The sequence below is a fragment of the Elephas maximus genome, chromosome 2 (genome assembly GCF_024166365.1).
Source record: "Elephas maximus indicus isolate mEleMax1 chromosome 2, mEleMax1 primary haplotype, whole genome shotgun sequence".
In the NCBI taxonomy this organism is placed as follows: Eukaryota; Metazoa; Chordata; class Mammalia; order Proboscidea; family Elephantidae; genus Elephas; species Elephas maximus.
The window spans coordinates 78,764-105,851 of record NC_064820.1 but is presented as its reverse complement, the minus strand read 5'-3'; the positions used below and the strand labels follow the sequence as shown (position 1 = coordinate 105,851).

General features: G+C 45.4%; 1 protein-coding gene across 1 annotated transcript in view; it reads right to left on the bottom strand.

Annotated features, from left to right (window-relative positions):
• The window catches only part of PLEKHG4B (pleckstrin homology and RhoGEF domain containing G4B), a 110,360-nt gene extending 87,361 nt beyond the window's left edge, over window positions 1–22,999 (bottom strand). The window contains 1 exon segment of the mRNA XM_049858300.1: window positions 22,943–22,999. Coding sequence (XP_049714257.1) covers window positions 22,943–22,999 — 57 coding nt within the window.
• Window positions 23,000–27,088: the final 4,089 nt, after the last annotated feature.

Genomic DNA, 27,088 nt, shown 5'->3' with positions numbered 1-27,088 from the left:
TTTTAACACTTTAAAGAGGTCTTTTGCAACCGATTTGCCCAACGCAATACAACATTTGATTTCCCGACTGCTGCTTCACTGGGTTTGGTTTTTTCTGGGCTTCACTGGGGGTTGATTGCGAATCTAAGTAAAATGAAACCCTTGAAAACATCAGTCTTTTCTCCGTTTATCATGACGCTGCTCATTGGTCCAGTTGTGAAGATTTTTGTTTTCTTTATGTTGAGGTGAAATCCATACCAAAGGCTGTGGTCTTTGATCTTCATCAGTAAGTGCTTCAAGTCCTCCTCACTTTCAGCAAGCAAGGTTGTGTCATCTGCATATTCTGGGTTGTTAATAAGTCTTCCTCCAATCCTGATGCCCCGTTCTTCTTCATGTAGTCTAGTTCTTGGGTTATTTGCTCAGCATACAGACTAAGTACGGTGAAAGAATACAACCTTGATGCACAACTTTCCTGACTTTAAACCATGCAGTATGCTCTTGTTCTTTTAGAATGACTGCCTCTTGGTCTAAGTACAGATTCCTCATGAGCACAATTAAATGTTATGGGATTCCTATTCTTCGCAACGTTATCCATAATATGTTATGATCCACACCGTTGAATGCCTTTGCATAGTCCATAAAGCACAGGTAAACATCTTCCTGGCATTCTCTGCTTTCAGCCAGGACCCATCTGACATCAGCAATGATAATGTTCTGCTGCTCTTCATAAGGTTTTTACTGGCCAATGTTCTTCAGAAGTAGACCGCCACGTCCTTCTTCCTAGTCTGAATTTGGAAGCTCAGCTGACACCTGTCCACCAAGGCTGACCCTGCTGGTATTTGAAATACTGGTGGCAAAGCTTCCAGTACCACAGCAATATGCAAGCCCCCACAGTAGGACAAACTGACAGATACGTGGTAGCTAAGTGTTTTATGCTGTAGTATATGTGATAAATCCAATCACATACACCCAGCTTGTCTACGTGTCCCACACTGTGAATAACTCCTCCCCAGGCACAGAATTTCTGAGACAGAGGAGAGCCTTCCCGAGATGAGGAAACAGTCAATGGTGCCCCTCCAGCACAGAGCCGCATGCCCGCGCAGCACAAACGCTGAACCTCAGCACTGGCTAACATGCCATGGGGTGTGGCCACTGGCTGATTATCCAATAGGCAAGGTAAGCATGCTGCTTACCTTGCTTATCAGGTCACCTGTAGTGAACAATTTCACATTTTTCCACCTCATCAAAGAGTATGCTTCTAGGTATGACTCACATCTATTTCTCTTCCAACCCTACAACATCTTCCTGTAGAATCAAAACCTCTTTTCAAATTTACAATCCCTGACAGGGGCGGAATGCCCAGTAAGCAAGGTAAGCATGGGTTTACTTGTATTTACTTACTAATCTGTAGTGAACAATTTCACACTGTAAGTAAGCACAAGTCAGCCTGTGTTTACCCTGGTTTTTGGGTAAACATAGGCGTGGCACTTCAGTTCAGAGCCAAACTCACACTTTCATGCCTGTGATGACACAGCCCGTTCCGCCACCTGCAGGTGGAAACTAATGATGCCAGTTAATGTCTCAGCTCCTCAGTAAGTGCTGCTCACCTCCCAAAACAGGGTGTGCCCGAAGGAGATGGTTTATTTCCTGTGATCTCCCCCGCCTTCCATGGAGGTGGTTTATCTCCTTCGATCTTCCCCACTCAGATGGAGGTGGCTTATCTACTGTGATCTCCCCCCACCCCAGATGGGGACTGCAAGGCCCACACTACTCTCTGGAGCCAAGCCCTCTAGGGGTCTCGTTGCAGATACCCCTGGGCTGGGGTTTGGAGAGGGCATCCTCGACCCCCTGTCCTTTCCTTCTCTGCTGCCTTCTGGCAGGCTGGGCTGAGGCTGGCAGACTATGCCCCAATGGTGAGAAGAATCAAGAGAAGAACATTAGTTTGTGACACAGGGGAATTACGTGAAGTTCTGATTCCAGGGCCCACGGTAAAATTTTATCAGGACCCCACGCTCATCTGTGTAAGGCTGTCTGTGGCTGCTCTCGCCCACATCAGCAGTGCTGTGTGAAGTGCAGGGACTGCACTGCCACAGGGCCTGAAGCATCAGTTGTGTGGCTTTGGACAGAGCGAGCGAGCTGACCCAACCACACTCTCAGGCAGCCAAGGGCTGGACCCCACGGGAGTGGATGGGGGCTCCCCGTCCTACTGACCTACGTGGCCCCAACCCCAGCACAGCCACTTCTCCAGGTGAGGACACCAGCACTCGGGGTTCTGACTAAAGTATGTGCCGAAGGCCCGGGTGTGCAGCCACTTGTGGTTTTTGTTCAGGAACAGCCATGACGTGTGTGGTGTGATGCAGTGGACGATCCCAGCCAGTGAGTGAGCTGGTGGCCACCCTCCTCTCCCTGTCTGGGTCAGTGTGCTGGAATGTCTGAAAGGGGGCCTTGAAATTCTCGGGCCCTTTGAAACTCTTTTTAGCATTTTATAGGCTGAACTGTATGCTGGGGGGACCCAAACTTGGGGCATGTGGGAGTGTTGGGATGTACCTTCCTGCTGGCCTCAGTTAATGCTCTTGGGACCCACATGGGCCTGTGGGCTGGGGGCAAGCAGGGTCCTCATCAGGAGACACATGGCCCAACAGGCAAGAGAAGATGCTAGGGGGCTGAAGGGAACCCTTACTGCACACCTGAGGCTGCACAGTGGTCAGCCAAGCAGACATGCCCCTTCAGCATGAGTGTGGTGTGGACGTGAGCCCATCAAATCAGTAGGAACTGTGCTGGAGGGCTGGACAGATGTGGCCGGGGGTGGCATCTGGGGCCCCTGAGACTGGTAGCTTTAGCCCAAGAGCAAGGACCGTGACAGCCAAATTCTTGATTCTAAGCGACCCCCAGCTTCATGTGGAGTGGGTGGACATAGAGAGACCACTTACAGGTGCCACCTCTGTACCAGCACCACGTGCCAAGACATCTGTGTCCCAACTCCCTCATCTGTGAAATGGGAGAGTTACCACAGACCCCCTTCATCATGTCCCCAAGGTGTCTATGAGCACTCAGCTCCCTCGCCTGTGAAACAGGAATTACCACAAACCTCCTTCACCAAGTCCCTGAGACGTCTGTGAGCACCCAGCTGCCTCGTCTGTGAAACGGGAGAGTTACCACAAATCTCCTTCACCACGTCCCCAAGACGTCTGTGAGCACCCAGCTGCCTTGTCTGTGAAATGGGAGAGTTACCACAAACCTCCTTCACCATGCCCCCGAGACATCTGTGAGCACCCAGTTGCCTCGTCTGTGAAACAGGAGAGTTACCACAAACCTCCTTCACCAAGTCCCCGAAACGTCTGTGAGCACCCAGCTGCCTCGTCTGTGAAACGGGAATTACCAAAAACCTCCTTCACCAAGTCCCTGAGACGTCTGTGAGCACCCAGCTGCCTTGTCTGTGAAACGGGAGAGTTACCACAAACCTCCTTCACCAAGTCCCTGAGATGTCTGTAAGCACCCAGTTGCCTCGTCTGTGAAACGGGAATTTCCACAAACTTCCTTCACCAAGTCCCTGAGACGTCTGTGAGCACCCAGCCGCCTTGTCTGTGAAATGGGAGAGTTACCACAAACCTCCTTCACCACGTCCCCGAGACGTCTGTAAGCACCCAGCTGCCTCGTCTGTGAAACGGGAGAGTTACCACAAACCTCCTTCACCAAGTCCCCGAGACGTCTGTGAGCACCCAGCTGCCTCGTCTGTGAAATGGGAGAGTTATCACAAATCCCCTTCACCACGTCCCCGAGACGTCTGTGAGCACCCAGCTGCCTTGTCTGTGAAATGGGAGAGTTACCACAAATCCCCTTCACCACGTCCCCGAGACGTCTGTGAGCACCCAGCTGCCTCGTCTGTGAAACGGGAATTACCACAAACCTCCTTCACCACGTCCCCGAGACGTCTGTGAGCACCCAGCTGCCTTGTCTGTGAAATGGGAGAGTTACCACAAATCCCCTTCACCAAGTCCCCGAGACGTCTGTGAGCACCGAGTTGCCTCCTCTGTGAAACGGGAGAGTTACCACAAACCTCCTTCACCACGTCCCCGAGATGTCTGTGAGCACCCAGCTGCCTCATCTGTGAAACGGGAATTACCATAAACTTCCTTCACCACGTCCCCGAGACATCTGTGAGCACTCAGCTGCCTTGTCTGTGCAGTGGGAGAGTTGCCATGAACCCCCTTCACTGGTTATATTCCAAAAGGACTGAAAGCTTTTCTGTCTAAATACGAATTGCAAACTGACAGCAAGATCCTGATTCTCCAGGAATTTTACTGAACTTAGCTCTCCCCATTCTTCAAAGATGCTTGAAAAAAGCAGAGTTGATGCTAACCCAATCAGTTTTGAGTCAGTGTTCTTTTGGTAAAATAAGAATTTAGTGGAAAATAGAACTTTGTTCGTTTCAAACCACGGCTCAACCAAAAAAGACTGCATCAAAAACTTTTTTCTTCTTAATCTCCTATAGTCTTAATTACAATGCACCTAACTTTTCTACCATTGGAAACAATGAGGAAAACTGCGGACTTCACTAGGCCTGGTCCCACGCAGAGGATGGTAAGCTTGGGGGTCCTCCTGTGGTGAGCTTGGGGCCTCTGGCCAGCAGCACCCATCTGTCTCTGCACCAGCATTTTTTGTTCTTTGAGAGAATGACTGGTAATACCATTTTTTTCTACTTCATTTGTCTGGAAAACCCTTGGGCAGGAAAGAAAGGTGCTCTCAGAATGTGTCAGCTCAATTAGATGTATGGCTTCTCAATTAGATGTATGGCTTCTCATCCCTCTGAGTTCTTGTTGTCCTTTTTGTTAACATTCCTGTTAAATTCAGCGAAAACAAACCACCTTCAGAAGCAAAGTAAATTCCCTCTTGTCTGAGTTGAGCTGCTTTGCCATCGTCATCCTGGGATCCTGTCTTTAGACAATACACTTGGCCATCTTAAACCTTTCCCATGGGCACTTTTCAACAGAAAAAGAACTCATCCTCTCTGATACTTTTGAGGGGATGGTTGAAACTAATTTTTCTAAATTCTACATACAACAGCAGATTCCACCTAAGTTACCAATCCCATGGTTTTTTACAGCTTCAGAGTCCATCTAACAATATAAATAAAAGAATACTTGGACTATTAGCCAAAAGATTGGCAGTTTGAACCCACCCAGAGGTGCCTAGGAAGACAGGCCTGGTGATCTGCTTCCAAGAGGTCACAGCATTGAAAACCCTATAAAACAGTTCTACTCTGTAATAGATGGGGTCATCATGAGTTGGAATCTACTTCACAGCATCCTGCAACAACAATTCACTTAATTAGTTGCATAAGGACACTTGGTACAAAAAGGCAAGCAGGAAAGTTGGTGGCAGAGCCAAGATGGTGGAACAGACAGACACTTCCGGCAAGCCCTCTTTACAACAAAGACCTGAAAAAACAAGTGAAACAAGTATATTTATGACAAGCTAGGAGCCCTGAGCATCAAAGCCAAGCTTAGAACTTAGAACTGAGGGGCATGGGGAGGAAGAGGTGGTTCAGATGCGGAGAGGAGTTACCAGACCTGAGTCATGGGGAGCCCTTAGGCAGCATACCCAGAGCTTTGGTGGCGAGCTGGTACTACTGTTTGGCCACAGTTTCCACAGAGAGAAGCAGCCAGCCACACAGCCAGCACACACCTTGGGAACCAGAGAAGAAGGGCACTCTCAGCAAAAGCTAAGTACTTGCATATATTTTACCATGCCCCTCCCACTCCCAAGCCGGCTTCAGCGGCTGAATTCCCTGGGCCTGAGATAGGCCCTGTTGAGCACCTAGAGACATCCTCCCAGCTTTGGAGAAGGAAAAAATTTGCAGTTGTGGGAATAGATAATTTGCCAGCTCCACTCACCTGGGGAGCTCAGGACAGAAGTGGCTCCTGCCCAGGCATAAACTGTCTGTGGACTTTGAGTACCTTTTCCCTCTGCATGGACCTGTGTGGGCCTATTTCAGGAGAATAGGCCCTTGTTGGCAGACTCCAACCATTTCAGCTGTGCAGTGGAGAGTTGAGTGCTTGATGTTTGACACTGCTTTGCCTATTAAACAGGGTCCTCACCTACCCACATCAGGAGCCTAAGGACTGGTAACTCCATTTAGGTCACCTAGCCACCCACGAAAGGGGGGTCCAAGGATAACTGGTACCTCCCAGTCCTTACAACCAAAAACATTGGGTGCCCGTGGTCTGTCAGCAGAACCCAGCCACCTGTATGCTCTAGGAGAGCAGGGACATGCTTTCCTCAAAGACACGTGGGGGATGATTCTCAGCCCCCTGCCTTTTTCAAAGTGTGAGCCTCTGCTGCAACCAGATACCAGTACCTACACCAATCACCCCTGCCCCTCTAAGACTAGGACACAGCCTGTACCACACACTTGATGATCAGCTACCTGGACACCTGAGCTGAAGTCATATAAGAAAAGTGAATGTACTCCTAGACTGATATATCTGAGAACAGCTCTAGCCACCTGGGGACAGGACGTGAGAGCTCCAAAGGTGAAAATAATCAAGCTAGCTCACTCAAGCAATCCATTTGGGCATATCAAAACAAAACAAAGCAAGAATCTAAGACACAGTAAGCAAAGCTAAAATAAACTAATCCAATAACTTATAGATGGCTCGGAGACAACAGTCAATATCAAGTCACATGAAGAAACAGACCATGATTGACTCAACAGGCTCTCAAAACAAGAATCAAAGGAACTTCTAGATGAAGGTGCATTCCTGGAATTACCAGAGGCAGAATACACAACATTAATATACAGAACCCTTCAAGACATCAGGAAGAAAATGAGGCAATATGCAGAACAAGCCAAGGAACACACAGATAAAGCAACTGAAGAAATTAAAAAGATTATTCAGGAACATAGTGAAAAATTTAATAAGCTGGAAAACTCAATAGACAGTCAGCAATCAGAAATTCAGAAGATTAACAATAAAATTACAGAAGTAGACAACCCAATAGAAAGTCAGAGGAGCAGAATTGAGCAAGTGGAAGGCAGAATTTCTGAACTTGAAGATAAATCACTTGACATTAACATATCTGAAGAAAAATCAGATAAAAGAATTAAAAAAAAAATGAGGAAACCTTAAGAATCGTGTGGGACACTGTCAAGAGAAATAACCTATGAGTGACTGGAGTATCAGAACAGGGAGGGATAAGAGAAAATACAGAGAGAATTGTTGAAGATTTGTTGGCAGAAAACTTCCCTGATATCGTGAAAGATGAGAAGATATCTATCCAAGATGCTCATCGAACTCCACATAAAGTAGATCTGAAAGAAAGTCACCAAGACATATAATAATCAAACTTGCTAAAACCAAAGATAAAGAGAGAATTTTAAGAGCAGCTAGAGATAAACGAAAGTCACCTACAAAGGAGACTTGATAAGAATAAGGTCGAACTACTCAGCAGAAACCATGCAGGCAAGAAGCAATGGGATGACTTATTTAAAAAACTGAAGGGAAAAAATTGCCAGCCAAGAATCATATATCCAGGAAAACTGTCTCTTAAATATGAAGATGAAATTAGGACATTTCCAGATAAAGAGAAGTTTAGGGAATTGGTAAAAACCAAACCAAAACTACAAGAAATACTAAAGGGAGTTCTTTGGTTAGAAAATCAATAATATCAAGTATCAACCCAAGACTCGAACACAGGACAGGGCAATCAGAAGTCAACCCACACAGGGACTTCAAAAAAACAAAGCAAGATAAAAAAACGCCCAAAACAGGGTAACAGCAATGTTATTATGTAAAAGAAGACAACATTAAAACAACAAAGAGGGACTAAGAAATGTAGTCATAGATTTTTCATATGGAGAGGAAGATAAGGCAATACAAAGAAATAAAATTCAGGTTTAAATTTAGAAAGATAGGGATAAGTAATAAGGTTACCACAAAGCAGACGAACTATCCTACACATCAAAATAAAAAACAAGAAAAAACAGAGACTCAGCAGAAACAAAATCAACAACAAGGAATATGAGGAAAGGACAATATATAAAGGTAATCTACTCAGCACATAAAATTAAGTTGGAAAAAGACACTGTCAACAACACACAAAAAAAGACATCAAAATGACAGCACTAAATTCATACCTACCCATAATTATGCTGAATGTAAATGGACTAAATGCACCAATAAAGACACAGAGAGTGGCAGAATGGATTAAAAAACACAATCCATCTACATGCTGCCTACAAGAGACACGCCTTAGACTTAGAGACACAAATAAACTAAAACTCAAATGATGGAGAAAAATATATCAAGCAAACAACAATCAAAAAGAGCAGGAGTTGCAATATTAACTTCTAACAAAATAGACTTTAAAGTTAAATCCATCATAAAAGATAAAGAAGGGCACTATATAATGATTAAAGGGACAATATATCAGGAGGATATAACCATATTAAATATTTATGCACCCAATGACAGGGCTGCAAGATATATAAAACAAACTCTATCAGCATTGAAAAGTGAGACAGACAGCTCCACAATAATAGTAGGAGGCTTCAACGCACCACTTTCAGTGAAGGACAGGACATCCAGAAAGAAGCTCAATAAAGACATGGAAGATCTAAATGCCACAATCAACCAACTCGACCTCACAGACATATACAGAACCCTCCGTCCAACACCAGCCAAGTATACTTTCTTTTCTAGAGCACATGGACAGACCACATATTAGGTCATAAAGCAAGCCTTTGTAGAATCCAAAACATTTAAATATTACAAAGCATTTTCTCTGACCATAAGGCCATAAAAGTGGAAATCAATAACAGAAAAACCAGGGAAAAGAAATCAAACACTTAGAAACTGAATAATACCCTTCTCAAAAATGGCTGGATTATAGAAGACATTAAGGAGGGAATAAAGAAATTCAAAAAATCCAATGAGAATGAAAACACTTACTACCAGAACATTTGAGAGGCAGTGAAAGCACTGCTCAGAGGTCAATTTATATCAATAAATGCACACACACACAAAAAAGGAAGGGCCAAATTCAAAGTATTATTCCTACAACTTGAACAAATAGAAAGAGAGCAACAAAAGAAACCCTCAGGCACCAGAAGAAAGCAAATAATGAAAATTAGAGCAGAACTAAATGAAATAGAAAACAAAAAAAAAAAAAACAACTGAAAGAATTAACAAGACCAAAAGCTGGTCCTTTGAAAAAAATCAAAAAAATTGATAAACCATTGGCCAAACTGACAAAAGAAAAACAGGAGAGGAAGCAAATAACCCAAATAAGAAATGAGATGGGCGACATTACAAAAGACCCAACTGAAATTAAAAGAATCATATCAGATTACTATGAAAAATTGTACTCTAACAAATTTGAAAACCTAGAAGAAATGGATGAATTCCTAGACACACACTACCTACCTAAACTAACACAAACTGAGGTAGAACAACTAAATACACCCATAACAAAAGAAGAGATTGAAAAGGTAATCAAAAAACTGCCAACAACAACAAAAAAACTGAAGATGGCTTCACCGCAGAGTTCTACCAACTTTCAGAGAAGAGTTAACACCACTACGACTAAAGGTATTTCAGAGCACAGAAAAGGACGGAATACCCCCAAACTCATTCTGTGAAGCCACCATATCTCTGATACTAAAACCAGGTAAAGACACCACAAAAAAAAGAAAATTACAGACTATATCCCTCATGAACTTAGATGCAAAAATCCTCAACAAAATTCTAGACAATAGAATTCAACAACAAAGCAAAAAAATAATTCAACACAACCAAGTGGGATTCATACAAGGTATGCAGGGATGGTTCAACATTAGGAAAACAAGAATCACATGATTTTATCAATCAATGCAGAAGAGGCATTTGACAAAATTCAACACCCATTCGTGACAAAAACTCTCAGCAAAATAGGAATAGAAGGTAAATTCCTTAACGTAATAAAGGGTATTTATACAAAGCCAATAGCCAACATCATCCTAAATGGAGAGAGCCTGAAAGCATTCCCCTTGAGATCTGGAACCAGACAAGGATGCCCTTTATCACTGCTCTTATTCAACATTGTGCTGGAGGACCTAGCTAGAGCTATTAAGCTAGATAAAGAAATAAAGGGTGTCCAGATTGGCAAGGAAGAAGTAAAATTACCCCTATTTGCAGATGACATGATCTTTTTTTTTAAATAATTTTTATTGTGCTTTAAGTGAAAGTTTACAAATCAAGTCAGTCTCTCACACAAAAACTTATATACACCTTGCTATATACTCCCAATTACTCTCTCCCAAATTAGACAGCCCGCTCTCTCCCTCCACTCTCTCTTTTCATGTCCATTTCGCCAGCTTCTAACCCTCTCTACCCTCTCATCTGCCCTCCAGGCAGGAGATGCCAACATAGTCTCAAGTGTCCACCTGACCCAAGAAGCTCACTCCTCACCAGCATCCCTCTCCAATCCATTGTCCAGTCCAATCCATGTCCGAAGAGTTGGCTTTGGGAATGGTTCTTGTCCTGGGCCAACAGAGGGTCTGGGAGCCATGACCACTGGGGTCCTTCTAGTCTCAGAGATGGCATGATCTTATACACAGAAAACCTGAAGGAATCCTCAAGAAAACTACTGAAACTAACAGAAGAGGTCAGCAGAGTATTGGGATACAAGATAAACACAGAAAAATCAGTTGGATTCCTCTACACCAACAAAAAGAACATCGAAGGGGAAATCACCAAATCAATACCATTTACAGTAGCCCACAAGAAGATAAATACTTAGGAATAAATCTTACCAGAGATGTAAAACACTTCTACAAAGAAAACTACAAAGCAGTTCTGCAAGAAACCAAGAGACCTACATTAGTGGAAAAATATACCTTGCTCATCATAGATAGGAAGACTTAATATTATAAAAATGTCTGTTCTACCAAAAACGATTTATAGATTTAATGTAATTCTGATCCAAATTCTAACAACATTCTTTAATGAGATGGAGAAACAAAACACCAACTTCATATGGAAGAGAAAGAGGCCCCAGATGAGTAAAGCATTACTGAAAAAGAACAAAGTGGGAGGCCTTACTCTACCTGATTTTAGAGCCTATTATACCGACACAGTAGTCAAAAGAGCCTGGTACTGGTACGACAACAGATATGTAGACCAATGGAACAGAATTGAGAATCCAGACATAAATCCATCCACATATGAGCAGTTTATACTTGACAAAGGCCCCAAAACAGTTAAATGGGGAAAAGACAGTCTTTTTAACAAATGGTGCTGGCATAACTGGATATCCACCTGCAAAAAAATGAAACAAGACTGATACTTCACTCCATGCACAAAAACGAGCTCAAAATGGATTGAAGACATAAATATAAAATCCAAAATGATAAAGATCATGGAAGAGAAAACAAGGACAACGTTAGAGCCCTAATACATGTCATAAACAGTATATAAAACATTACTAACAATGCAGAAGAAAAACTAGATAACTGGGAGCTCCTACAAATCAAACACCTATGCTCATCCAAAGACTTCATCAAAGGAGTAAAAAGACAAACTACAGACTGGGAAAAAGTTTTTAGCTATGACATTTCCGATCAGGGTCTGATCTCTAAAATCCATATGATACTGCAAAAACTCAACTGCAAAAAGACAAATAACCCAATTAAAAAATGGGCAAAAGATATGGACACTTCACTAAAAAGGACATTAAGGTAGCTAAGAGATACATGAGGAAATGCTCATGATCTTTAGCCATTAGAGAAATGCAAATCAAAACTACAATGAGATTCTATTTCACTTCAACAAGGCTGGCATTAATCCAAAAAAACACAAAACAGTAAATGTTGGAGAGGCTGTGGAGAGACTGAAACACTTATACACTGCTGGTGGGAATGTAAAATGGTACAACCACTTTGGAAATTGATTTGGCACTTCCTTAAAAAGCTGGAAATAGAACTACCATACAATCCAGCAATCCCACTCCTTGGAATATACCCTAGAGAAATAAGAGCCTTTACACAAACAGATGCACACCCATGTTCATTGCAGGACTGTTTACAATAGCAAAAAGATGGAAGCAACCAAGGTGCCCATCAACGGATGAATGGATAAATAAGTTATGGTATATGCACACAATGGAATACTACGCATCAATAAAGAACAGTGATGAATCTGTGAAACATTTCATAACATGGAGGAATCTGGAAGGCATTATGCTGAAATTAGTCACTTGCAAAAGGACAAATATTGTATAAGACCACTATTATAAGAACTCGAGACATAGTTTAAACAGAGAAGAAAATATTCTTTGATGGTTACGAGAGAGGGGAGGGAGGAAGGGTGGAAGAGAAGTATTCACTAATTAGATAGTAGATAAGAACTACTTCAGGTGACAGGAAAGACAACACACAGTACAGGCCAGGTCAGCACAACTGGACTAAACCAAAAGCAAAGAAGTTTCCTCAATAAACTGAATGTTTCGAAAGCCAGTGTAGCAGGGGTGGGGGTTTGGGGACCATGGTTTCAGGGGACATCTGAGTAATTGGTGTAATAAAATCTATTAAGAAGACTTTCTGCATCCCACTTTGAAGAGTGGCATCTGGGGTCTTAAACGCTAGCAAGCACCCATCTAAGATGCATCAATTGGTCTCAACCCACCTGGATCAAAGGAGAATGAAGAACACCAACGACACAAGGTAATTACAAGCCCAAGAGACAGAAAGGGTCACATAAACCAGAGACTACATCATCCTGAGACCAGGAGATCTAGATGGTGCCCGGCTACAACCGATGACTGCCCTGACTGGGAACACAACAGAGAACCCCTGAGGGAGCAGGAGAGCAGTGGGATGCAGACCCCAAATTCTCATAAAAAGACCAGACTTAATGGTCTGACTGAGACTAGAAGGACCCCAGTTGTCACGGCCCCCAGACCTTCTGTTGACCGAGGACAGGAACCATTCCCAAAGCCAACTCTTCAGACAGGGATTGGACTGGACAATGGGATGGAGAGGGATGCTGGTGAAGAGTGAACTTCTTGGATCAGGTGGACACTTGAGACTATGTTGGCATCTCCTCCCTGGAGGGGAGATGAGAGGGTAGAGGGGGTTAGAAGCTGGTGAAATAGACATGAAGGGAGAGAGTGGAGGGAGGGAGCAGACTGTCTCATTAGGGCGAGAGCAACTGGAAGTAGGTAGCAAGGTGTATATAAGTTTTTGTGTGAGAGACTGACTTGATTTGTAAACTTTCACTTAAAGCACAATGAAAATTAAAAAAAAAAAAAAAAAGGCAAGTGGGAATGTGATATATATCTGCAAGTGAGCAGATCCCCCAACCCACAGAGGTGAGGCCAGGAGCTGAGGAGACAGTTGGGGTCTAGTTTGGGGTCTTTGAACGATGTACAGAAATCCAGCAAGAGCCCCCAGTGGACTCTGACCAGTGTCTGCCCCCTGAATGGTGCCTGGCAACAGCGTAATTATTTTCAATAATTAAGGCAAGAAGGTAGTAATTTATGATGGTGTTATAGAAAACCACATAACATGACTTAAAATTTTACATGATTCTTTGTGCTTTTCTTAAAGAACCACATCGTTCAGACTTAATCGTTCTGTTTGAGTCAGACAGGTGAAGGTGGCTGCTACACAGCAGATGCCAAGGGACTTACAGAACTGGGCCAGAGGCATCACCATCGTGCCTGCAGAGGGAGAGCCTTGTGAATCAGAACCCCAGCCATGGACACGTGTTACCTTTTTGCTGGGATTAGCTATCCCCACAACCACCTGGAACTGTATAGCGAGGCTGTAAGATGAACACGTTGTCCCTCTCCAAGCTCTGAACAATGGAACCAGCTGTACATCTACTGAAATAAACAAAGCTGTTTCAAAACTACTTAAAATCAGGTCATCGGTTGCCAACTTAATTTGAACTGAAGCACTTACATCTTTTGTAATGTTTTTTCCTTGCAGGACCCCGTTTTAGGAATTTCTTGTTATGTGCTAGACATCGTGAATGCTGCATTGCTAAGAGCCTTGATCTCGCTGACTTCCTGAGGAGTGCTGAGTTATGTTCAGCAGTTAAGTTTCTGGCAGATCAGTCTGACCTTCTTAAGGATTCTTTCTGAGCTCTGTCAGGGCTACAGCAGAGTCCTTTCAGGGCAGGCTCTTCCTAGTGCCTAGAACACCAGGGAAGTCAGCTCGAATTCCCCCTGTGGGCAATCGGAACTTCTACGCCTTCCAGCCCTGTGTGACCTCACCCACAGGGGCTACTCTGACTAGTCTTGTGGACTCTGTTCTTGGAATAAACAGCTGAGTTTCTCACCAAAGACTTAAGGGGACCCCTGCACAGGTTCCTGTGGCTCCTCCAAGCAGCTCCCCAGTTCTGGGACCCTACCCACAACTCCAGCCACCTTACAGCCCTGAACGCTGTGCTCTGCCTCCCCAGCAGACCATTGTCCAGTGCAAGGTCTGGAAGGTACCTGCAGGCAGAAAGCCAGCGATGGTGGTCTCGCTCCTGTGTCGCTCTCTTTCAGTGATCAGCCTGTGCTACCTGCTGTCCACTTGCATGTCCAAGATAATTTATCCAGTTTTACAGCTGATTGTGGCGGAAGGGCTAGTCCGGCACCAGTTATGCCATCATGAATGGCAGAAGTCAGGTTTTAGAAGAGGGTTAAAATGTTATAAATTTACAAGAATAAATTCTGGTCTTGATAGCTAAATTTGATACCTCCTTAGAATGCTGGTATGCTGTGTTTCTCGCTGACATCTGATGTTGAGATGATTAAGCTGAGCTTTCTCCAAATCAGCCATCATGAATGCCTTAGCAAAGACCAGGGACAAGGGCAGAAACACCTTCACTTCCTGCCACTCGCGGGGGCTCAGAAAATCAGGCACAGCTATTGTCTGTGGAAATCTGCAAATGAACTCAATGCCTCCCACCTTCCAAACATGCTTGGGTTTGTTGCTGACCAAGTCCCAGCCTGCCCAGCCCCCCTCACCAGTCAGCACGGCCAGTGGTGTTGCATAGTCAGGCAGAGAGCTCGGGATCCACAGAAACCTGGCTTTCTGCAGTTTCAGTTGGTGAGAGAGGGGAGCGAGGCAAGAAAGCCCTAAACGTGGCTGGCTTATTCATTTGAAGGATCCCCATCTTCATTTAGAGTTTTGGGGGTTAGCATACATCTCCCTACTGCTTTTCTGTTTTTCTCCCATGTCTGGGCTGGCTCCAGTGCTGGGTTTCTGGCCGCTGCAGTGTTGATGTTACACCATGGGAGGTGGAAGCTGTCGTCACCATCTCACTCACCGTGTTTCACAGAGAGAGTTTGAGTCCAAGAAGTAAACAGAGGCGCCATGAAATGTGTCATGCCAGGGCAAAGACAGAAGGGGACAGAGGAAAGGCCGGGAGAAGCCACTCACCATGGCGCTGGGCCCAAGGGAGTGCCTGGGGAGATGCTCAGAGTTGTGGTGGTGCAGGCCAGCACCACAGGGTCTGGATCTGCCTCCGCCACCCACATTGACCTCCCAACCAACTTGCTTCGCCCAGTGACTACTGCCCCAGTTAGCTATCATTTGAAGTCTGAATAATTCAAATGTTACTAACTTCCTACAGAGCTCCTAGTAATTTTATATTTTGGCCTTTGACACAAATTTGTTTTTAAAGAGGTCGTTTCTTATTTCAAAACTTACTTTCTTAAAATATATGTTTATGGAAGGTAATGAAATTTAAAAGCAGAGATACGAAATCAGTTTCAGAACCTTCTGCAAACTGTACTAATATCCTTTTCTCATTTGTTGTTATTGCTGGCTTCTGCACTTATCGTAAGCCCTGACCTCCTTTTCTAGATGTAATCCATCCCCAACAGCCCTTCCGCATGCCCTTTCTTTTCAACATTTGTCTCTGAGGCTGGGCTGCTCTTATCACGGTGCTCTGGACACACAAATACCAGGCTGAGAACTAAATGCTCAGTCTTCTGGGCCGACTGAAGGTTTGTCCCGGTTAAGTCTCCTTCAATAGTTCTAAATAACTTGCAGGGATATCACTGAAGACTTTGGGCGCAAAGGAGTACATGACCTAGTGATTCAGGAATTTCCACATGCAAACAAAAATTCTTTTAAAATCTTAAATGATTCCAAGCTGCAGTAACCAAACAGTGTGGTACTGTCATGAGGAAAGACATACAAATCAGTGGGATAGAACTGAGAGCCCAGAAATAAAACTATACATCTATGGCCAATCAATTTCTGACAAAAGTTCCAAGTCCATTCAACGGGGATGGAATAGTCTCCTCAACAAATGATGCTGGAACAACTGGATGTCCCCATGCAAAAGAATGAAGATGAACGTTTACTTCACACCATATACAAAAACTACTGTAACTCAAAATGGATCAAAGACCTAAATGGAAGAGCTAACACTATAAGGTCTTAACAGGAAACACAGGGAAAAATCCTCATGACCTAGAGTTTGGCAATGGTTTCTTAAATAAGACAAAAGCAAAGGCAACAGAAGAAAAAAATAGATAAATGAACTTCATCAAAATTAAAAGCTTTTGTGCATCAAAGGACACTATAGAAAGAAGGAAAAGGCAACCCACACAATAGGAGAAAATATTTGTAAATGCTATGTCTGATAAGCATCTAATATCCTTGGAAACTCTATGGGGCAGTTCTACTCTGTCCTATAAGGTCGGTAGGAGTAGAAATAGACCCAACTGCACTGGGTGGGTATTTAACAACAAAAAGACAAACAACTTAATTAAAAACTGAGCAAATATGGTTACACATTTCTCCACAGAAGTTATACAAATAGCCAATAAGTACATGAAAAAATGCTTGATAAAATTAGTCATTAATAAATGATATCAAGCATTTTTTCATGTGTTTATTGGCTATTTGTATAAGTGATTAGGGAAATGCAAATCAAAACCACAATAGGACATCACTTCACACACATTATGATGGCTATAATAATAATAATTTTTTTTAAAAGACAACAAGTACTGGAGAGGATGTGGAGAAATTGGAGCCCTCATCCATTTTTGGTGGGAATGTAAAATGCCACTGTGGAGAAGTTTGGTGGTTCCTCAAAAAGTTAAACACAGAATAACCATGTTGTTATTGTTAGGAGCCGTTGAGTCAGTTCTGACTCATAGCAACCCTGTGTGTCAGAGAACAAAACACTGCCCAGTCTTGTGCCGTGCTCACAATGATTGTTATGCTTGAGCCCATTGTTGCAGCCACTGTGTCAATCCATATCTCTGAGAGTCTTCCTCTTTTCCACTGACCCTGTACTTTCCTAAGTATGATGTCCTTCTCCAGGGACTTATCCCTCCTGACAACATGGACAAAGTATGTAAGAGGCAGTCTCACCATCCTTGCTTCTAAGGAGCATTCTGGTTGTACTTCTTCCAAGACAGATTTGTTCGTTCTTTTGGCAGCCCGTGGTATATTCACTATCCTTCACCAATGCCACAATTCAAAGGAGTCAATTCTTCTTTGGTCTTCCTTATTCATTGTCCAGCTTTCACATGCATACGATGTGATTGAAAATACTGTGGCTTGCGTCAGGTGCACCTTAAGTCTTCAAGGTGACATCTTTGCTTTTCAACACTTTAAAGAGGTCCTTTGCAGCAGATTTACCCAATGCAATGCGTCTTTTGATTTCTTGACTGCTGCTTCCATGGCTGTTGAGAGTGGAGCCAAGTAAAATGAAATCCTTGACAACTTCAGTCTTTTCTCCATTTATCATGATGTTGTTTATTGGTCCAGTTGTGAGGATTTTTGTTTTCTTCACGTTGAGGTGTAATCCACACTGAAGGCTGTGGTCTTTGTTCTTCATCAGTAAGTACTTCAAGTTTTCTTCACTTTCAGCGAGCAAGATTCTGTCATCTGCATAACGCAGGTCGTTAATGTGTCTTCCTCCAGTCCTGATGCCCTGTTCTCCTTCATATAATCCAGCATCTAGGATTATTTGCTCAGCATACAGATTAAATAGGTATGGTAAAAGGGTACAACCCTGACACACACCTTTCCTGATTTTAAACCAATCAATATCCCCTTGTTCTGTCCGAACAACTGCCTCTTGATCTATGTAAAGGTTCCTCATGAGCACCATTAAGTGTTCTGGAATTCCCATTCTCTGCAGTGTTATCCATAATTTGTTATGATCCGCACAGTCGAATGCCTTTGCATAGTCAGTAAAGCACAGGTTAAATCCTTCTGGTGTTCTCTGCTTTCAGCCAGGAATAACCATATAACCCACCAATTCCACTCCTAGATATAAACTCAAAAGACTTGAAAACACTAATAGTCATTACTTGTACACTAATAGTCATTACAGCACTATTCACAATAGTCAAAAGGTAGAAACAACCCAAGTGTCCATCAACTGATGAATGGATAATATAACGTGGTTGTCTTAGTTATCTAGTGCTGCTGTAACAGAAACACCACAAGTGGATGGCTTTAACTTAGAGAAATTTATTCTCTCACACTCTAGGAGGCTAGTCCAAATTCAGGCACCAGCTCCAGGGGAATGCTTTCTGTCTGTCGGCTCTGGGGGAAGGTTTTTGTCGTCAGTCTTCCCCTGCTCTAGGAGCTTCTCAGCACAGGGACCCCAGGTCCAAAGGACGCATGCTCCTGACTCTTCCTTCTTGGCGGTATGGGGTCCCCCGTCTCTCTCTGCTTGCTTCTCTCTTTTATATCGCTGAAGAGATTGACTTAAGACAAAACCTAATTGTGCAGGTTGAGTCCTGCCTTATTAACATAACTACCTCTAATCCTGTCTCATTAACATCATAGAGGTAGGATAGGAAAATCACTCACATGACAAAATGGTGGATAATCAAACAATACTGGGAATCATGGCCTAGCCAAGTTGACACACATTTTGCGGGGGGGGGGACAATTCAATCCATGACAGTGATCTATCCATCAATGAAATATTGTTCAGTCATAAAGAGAAATAAAATTCTGATACATGCTATGACATGGACAAACCTTGAAAAAGTATGTGAAATGAAAGAAACCAGACATAAAAGGACAAATACTATATGATTCCATTTATATGGCATATATAGAATAGGTAAATGCACAGAGACAGAAAGAAGATTATAGGTTATCAGGTGCTGAGGAAGGGGGAATGGGAAGTTATTGCTTAATGGTAACTAATATAAGGTAATGGTAATTCTAACTGGGGTGATGAAAAAGTTTTGGAAATAGATAATGATGGCACAACATTGTGGATGTAACTAATGCTAATGGATCGTACACTTAAAAGTGGTTAAGATGGCAAATGTTAAGTTACATATATTTTACCACAATAAAAAATTTCAAAAACAAATTACATGACTATATATATATATATTTTTTATATTGCTAAATTCCCCACGTGTCTGTCAGTTTGTTGTACTGTGGGGGCTTATGTGTTTCTGTCATGCTGGAAGCTGTGCCACCAGTATTCAGATACCAGCAGGGTCACCCATGGAGGACAGGGTTCAGCTGAGCTTCCAGACTAAGACAGACTAGGCAGAAGGACCCGGCAGTCTACTTCTGAAAAGCATTAGCCAGTGAAAACCTTAGGAATAGCAGTGGAACACTGTCTGATATAGTGCTGGAAGATGAGCCCCCAGGTTGGAAGCCACTCAAAAGATGACTGGGGAAGAGCTGCCTCCTCAAAGTAGAGTCAGCCTTAATGACATGGATGGAGTAAAGCTTTCGGGACTTTCATTTGCTGATGTGGCATGACTCAAAATGAGAAGAAACAGTTGCAAACATACATTAATAATCGGAAACTGGGATATATGAAGTATGAATCTAGGAAAATTGGGATTTGTCAAAAATGAAATGGAACACATAAACATCGATATCCTAGGCATTAGTGAGCTGAAATGAACTGGTATTGGCCATTTTGAATTGGACAATCATATAGTCTACTATGCCGGAGATGACAACTAGAAGAAGAATGGTGTTGCATTCATCATCAAAAAGAACATTTTGAGATCCATACTGAAGTACAATGCTGTCAGTGATAGGATAATATCCATATGTCTACAAGGAAGACCAGTTAATACGACTATTATTCAAATTTAGGTACCAACCACTAAGGACAAAAATGAAGAAACTGAAGATTTTTATCAGCTTTTGCAGTCTGAAATTGATCGAACATGCAATCAGGATGCATTGATAATTACTGGTGATTGGAATGTGAAAGTTGGAAACAAAGAAGAAGGATCAGTAGTTGGAAAACAAGACCTTGGTGATAGAAACAATGCCGGAGATGGAATGATAGAATTTTGCAGGAGCAATGACTTCTTCATTGCAAATACCTTCTTTCATCAACATAAACAGAGACTATACACATGGACCTCACCAGATGGACTACAGGAATCAAATTGACTACATCTGTGGAAAGAGACAATGGAAAAGCTCAATATCATCAGTCAGAACAAGGCCAGGGGCAGACAGTCAAACAGAATACCAATTGCTCATATGCAAGGATGGCGAGACTGCGTCTTAAATACTTTGGACATGTTGTCAGGAGGGATCTGTCCCTGCAGAAGGACATTCTGCTTGGAGAGCACAGGGTCAACAGAAAAGAGGAAGACCCTTAACGAGATGGACTGATACAGTGCTGCAACAATGGGCTCAAGCATAACGATCGTAGGGATGGCGCAGGACGGGGCAGTGTTTCGTTCTGTTGTGCGTAGGGTTGCTAAGAGTCAGAATCAACTCCACGGCCCGTAAACAACAATATATTGCTAAAACAGCACAAATTGAACTTCTTTCCTTGTGGTGTCTCTATCAACATACTTCAGAGACAACTTCATTGAATATGTTTCCTTGAATAATTTTGACAAAAAATTACAACTTAATCTTTTATCTCTCATTTTTAGGGAAAACTCTTCAGCTCTCTATCTCAGAATCACAGAATAATTATTAACGTTATTGAGTGCTCACTGTGTGCCAGGTCACTAATATTATTGAGCACTTACTGTGTGCGGGGCACTGTTCTGAGCACACTGTAATTCTGTTATTATCCCCATTCTAAATAGGTGGTGAAAGTGAGGCTGAGGGCTGTGCCCACTGCCCCCACTGCGCCACCCTATGTCTCACTACAGTCAGGGTTAGAGCCAAGGGGCCCTGAGGACCCCTTGACAGGAGGAAGTGGGGCAGAGAAGGCTCTCAGCCACTAAGGCATGTGGCCAATTCCAGTCCCGCCTCTCCACCAAACCCTCTACTCACCAGGGGTTCTTCCCCTCCATCAGCCCTTCCTACTCAGACTGAATCCAGGTGTTTCTTCACTTCTGCTCTGTGCCTGTCCTCCCCACCTCAAAGCACCACACACACACACACACACACACTCACAAATGCACATTTACACGTGTGCACACTCACATGCACGTGCAGACACATGCACACAAACAGCACACTCATACACCTCCTTACACACATGTGCATTTGCAAGTACACATATGCATACACACACGTGCACACAGTGTACACACACACACACACACACACCAGAGTTTTCATCACAGCAGGAAGTATGGTTCTGGCTCGGCGGAAGGAGGGGCCCACAGGAACCCCTGAGGCGCCTGATGGACTTCTCACAGACAGCACTGAGCTCTGTGACCACCGAGTCGGAGGCCAACCAGCTCTGGGTTTGAGGGACAAAGTGACCTGGTGAACACTTGTCTCAGAGCCTTGAGGCAAGTTCAGGGTGACTTGTGCTCCTCCTGACATTTTGGGGTGATTTACAAGTAATGAAGTATTCAAGGAGACCACCAGAGCCATGGATTAACAGTGCTGCAAACACAGAAGGCTCGCATCACAGGCAGCTTCAGACTGGACCTGCTCCCTCCACAAAGGCCCCTGGGCCCCTGAACAGGGGCCTTGCTGACACCAGGCATGGCGGAGGGTTGGGGTTCTTTCTCTGCCGGCTGTTTGAAATGTTCCACGTGCTCCCCACGCCCCGACACAGATGTGTCCATGTATTTGAAACCAGAACCAGATCCCACTTGGAAGTGTCCCCATCCAGGGCCTCATGGAATCTGAGAGCTTTGCTGAGAGCGCCTCCAGCTCCCCTGACCCAGAGAGGCTGAGATTTCCTGAATCAGGTGGGCTCTGGGAAATCCAGCCCCTAAACTTAACTGTGTCCACTTTGAAGTCTCTTCACATTAAAAAAAAACAAAAAACTTCGCATTAGGTGAGAATTAACCCCCCACCTGGATTTGGGACATGGCCTGCTTAACGCTTGTCTAGTTTAGCACAACAGTTTCGTAACCTATTAATTACACACAGCTTCCAGCACATTTACTTAATTTTTTAATTATATGTCTTAATGCTTACTTAAACACCTAAAGGTACCAACTACCCTTTTTAGGCAAAAGTGCTGTTGCATAACAGGAAAAAAAAAAAAGGAGTGGAGGGTAATTATTATACAGAAAATACCCTTTAATTCACACCAAGAGAGCAAAGACAAATCCAATGCACTTTTTGCAATCTTTATGAGAAATGCAAAACAGCTTCTGTCCTTTTTTCCAAAGTGGAATCGATGATCTTGTTTTACTGGGCAATGTTCATCGCTTAAGTCTACTGACATTCCAACACAAAGCAACCCTGGAGATTTCTGAGTGAAAATTCTGTCTGCGCGGCAGGGTTGGTTGGTTTGCCCTACAAGTTCTGGGCTAATGAATAACTCGGGAACACACCGTCACCATCGGCAAAAGTCTCACAGCCTTTCTGTGTTCTCCTCCCCGCCGCTGCCTCTTCAGATCCTGAAAATGCAAATCTGTCTTGAAAAGCATTTTGTCTCGGAAATATTCATGAAGTTATAGAAAAAAGTTGCCTAGGCTATGTTAAGCACCTCCAAAGTCAAAATTCCGTCCTCCTGTACGAGGAAGTCCGCGGAGGGTGCCGGTCCCCCGCCCCAGAGCCCCTGCGCATGGACCCCAGGGTCCCGCCTACCTCGGTGCCTGCGTGAGGATCCACGGGGCTCTCTGAGGCCGCGGCGCCTCGATCCATGGTGGCGCCGCCTTTGTCCCGACTTCAGAGTAGAAAACGTCCCATAAAATCCACTTTGTCCAGATGCGCGCTCTGCGCCGGCCGCGCCGCTAATTTCGCTGCGACACTTTCCCCGCGGCCCAGCTCGGGGGCGGTCGCCGACGCGGGGGTGGGTCCTGCTCAGGCAGCACCCCTCCTGGACGTGGTTGGAGAAATAGGGGGACGGGTCTCGACCCGATGGATGCGGCCTGAGGAGGACTGTCGGAGGCGGTCTCACCTCTGGGGGGTCTTCGAGGCTAGGGGAGTCTTGCCCTGGGGAGGGTGGGCCGGAGGCGGGCGGGGGGTCCTCACCTTCCGGGGGCGGAGGCGCCCTCACCTGTTGGCGCAGATCGGCTGGGGACCGGAGGCGCCGACGCTCCTCCCTCTGGGTCGCATGCGGGATTGCTTTTGTTCTCACGGAGCCTGGGGACCTGCCATTTCATTCTCGGAGCAGTGGCCGTGGCGCCACCGCTATTCCCGCCGGTGTAGACGGGCCGCCACCGGTTCCTGCCGGTGTACACTGACCCACCCTGATTCCTGCCGCCTGGGGGAACTCGGGGCTTATGGGATGCTCAGTGCGGATAAAGGGGCCTGGAGCCTTGTCCGCCTTGAGAGAGGGGCCTAACTCATCTCCACCACCTAATTTTCTCGGGGAGGTTGCCCCAGTTTGCAATTCTAACTTCTTTATGGGGACCGCACCTCACCAAACTGATTTTCCTCGCAGGGTTCGCGCACCGAGTCCACTGGGAACCCAGCGTCTCCCCAGAATGGAGACCTCTCACTCCCCTACACCCGCCCCCGCGCCTCCTGAACGCCGGGGGCAAAACAGACCAAGTAGGGACAGCGCTCAGGTCCGTGTGTGGATGCGCAAATTCCGTGCTGAGGCGCGTGAATGCGCAGATTCGGTGCTGTGGCGCTCTTTGGTCGCAAGACAGAGTGGATGCAGGTAAGGGGCAGGGACGAGTTTCCTCTTCTCGTGCCTAGCACAGCCAGGCCTTTCCGAACTCCGCACCCCGTGCCTTCCTGCTCACCTGCGGTGCTTCCTCCAGCCGTCCAGGTCTGGCTGAGCCCAATGGCTGTGGCCCCTCGGTCCCGCCTCTGCACTGGGCCTCAGATCCATGGTTTTCTCCCCTCCTCCCCCCATGGCGCACTGCCCAGCCAGCCCCCGCGAGGAGCAAGAACCCAGGAGTGTGGGCAGTCTGTGTCCCTGGCCAGTTCCTCCAGGACCCTGCATGTGTCCTCAGGTGAGTCAGCCAAGGTGGGCTGTGGGTGGAACAGGTGGGGACGCTGGACTGCTTGGGCCCCTGGGAGCTCTGCTTCAGCCAAGGTTCCTGAGGGTCTGGCTCCTTGTTCTTGTCCACAGTTGCCAAGTGTTTTTAACAAGCTTTTCCAAAAACTCTGCAGAGGGCTTGATTTACTCAAAGAGGACTTGCCGCTCACCTACAATTGGCCTTAACTGCAAGGCAGTCCTCAGGGAGCTTTGGCTTCAGTGAAGGGAGACACACACCAGGAGACATACACTGTAAGCCTGAATTGGGGACGATGACAAGGCTACTCTGGAATGGTCAGGAGGCTTGACCAGGGCAGTGAGCAGAGGCAGCGGGTTGGCCAGCACTGTCTCCAGCCTGGATCTGCACAGCAGCAAGGGAGTGTGGGCACACACCTTAACGCCTGACAGGCCACCCTGAAGTCTTCAGGCCTTGCTGGGGAGGACTCTTTGGGGAGATGAGGGATGCGCTGGGCGCCTGGGAAATTATTCTGTGTACCTGTGTGCACCAGGCACTGCACTGGACTTGGGAGGGCAATGGATGAGGCAGATCAGACCCAGGAAAGACCACATGATGCTGCTGTTAAAAGCACTAGGAGGGACCAAGAGTCTCAAGAAGACCAGGTGAAGACCATGGTCACATCAGCGTGGACCATCCTCCAGGGTTGGGGGACAGTCCCGGGCTGGTTCCACCTGCAAAGCTGTGTCCCCTGCGCCATGCAACCTCTGGCGACCACAAACAGCTCCAGTCTCACCTCTGGGCCAAAGGGAGACATGGCAGGTATCTCAGGAGAGAGAGGGCCCCCTCCTCAGGCAGACGCTTGTCTGGAGCAGGGGAACACTCTCTGTGTGGACACTTGGAGTGGGGGCTAGCACTGGGGGCAGGCAGGGACAGGGTGTCTGCATCCCCCAGGAGGTGGACTTTAGACCTGGACATCTTGGGAATGCTATCTGTGATGGGTGGCCCTCCCTAGTTACAGCAGGCCCTGGGCAGCATCCTACGGGCTGCAGAAGGTGTTTGGACCAGGTTTGGGAGGTGTGAGAAGCCATGAGAAGAAAGGACAGTGCTTCTGGTGTACCCCCAGATTGGCTGTGACTGTGATCATTGTGCTGTGTTTATACCCACAGAGATATAAAGGTCAGTGGGACAGTGACCTGTGAGAATCCAAGGTCCTTGGGTTGTCTGGTAGTGGGGAGACCATGGCCATCTGCTGACCCTTTGATAGTCACAGGAAAGGAAAATGTGAGGAAAAGGGAAGAAGATGGATGCGGGTTCCAAGGGAGCCGAGTTGCTATCCCAGTGGGCCTGGAAGGCAGAGCTGAAGCCCAGGGCTGAGGGGCCTCCACTCAGAATCCAGAGAGCATGGCCAACACCCAGAGCCTGGAGAGCAGGGCCATTGCCCAGATGGTCTCAGAGAGCACTGGAATTCTGGAGACTGGAAGTCTGACTTTAGGACACCAGGTCTAGGGGAAGGCCGTCAACTCTGGGGGAAGATCTTTGTCTCTTTCAGCTTCTGTAACCCCGGTGTTCCTGGGTTCCATGGTGATCTACATGGGCATCTGTCTTCCCAGTTTGTGCTTGCTAGTCTCTGTGTCTATGCTGCTCCTTATAACTCAACAGTGCTTAGGTTTAGGACTCACCCCCACATGGAATTGGCCTCATTAACATAGTAAAGAAAACCCTATTCCAAAGGGGATTACATCCACAGGTATAAAAAAACAAAAAACTCATTGCCTTTGAGTCAATTAGGACTCATACCAACCCTATAGGACAGAGTAGAACTGCCCCATAGAGTTTCCAAGGAGCACCTGGTGGATTTGAACTGCTGACCTTTTGGTTTGCAGCTGTAGCACTTAGCCAGTACGCCACCAGGGTTTCCTCCACAGGTATAGGGGCTAGGATTCCAACACATATTTTGGGGGAGATACAATTCAATCCATAGCAGCTACCTTGGTTTGAGAATTCAGAAGTTTTCCAAAAAGAGACTTTATTTCTTCGATGCTCTGTGACATACACTTGTCATGAACTACACCCAGCTTCATGTATGTGCTCTTAGGACATTTTAAAATCTCAGATGTTTTCATGCTACTACATTGAAGTAGGAGCCCTGGTGGCGCAGGGGTTAAGTGCTTGGCTGCTAACCAAAAGGTCAGCCCTTAGAATCCACCAGTTGCTCTGTGGGAGAGAGATGAAAATGCTATGGGGCAGTTCTACTGTGTCCTATAGGGTCGCTACGAGTGGAAATTGACTCAGTGGCAACAGGACTACAGTGAAAACTGGCCAATTCATTTCATTTTGTTTCAACCCCCTGTTACTCCAATAAAGCACAGTCATCGAGTCAATTCTGACTCAGTGAGTCCGTAAGGTTTTTGAGGCCGTAAATATCTATAAAAGTAGACTGCCACATCTTTCTCCCCCGGAGCCATTGGTGGTTTTGAACCACTGACCTTTCAGTTAGCAGTTGATCGCTTTAACCACGGTGTCACCAGGGCTCCTTCTTGTTGCTCCAATAGGTTGATGTCAATAATATAATAGCAGAAAATACTAGATTCCAAAAGGAGTGTTTTCCACAATCACCCAAACATCCAAAAGCTGCTGCTGCGCCCCTCAGTGTAGCAGCACCTCAAAGGACCAGGCCGGCTCAGTGCCGACCCCACTCACAGTCAGTGGCATGTGCAGCCTAGCGCTGTCGGCTTAGGGGCTTTGTCCCCCTGAAGCCCCTTTCACACAGCACCACACAGACCTAGAAGGGAAGCCTGTGTCCTGGGCTATAGATTCTGCTTTTAAAGCTTTTAGACATCTG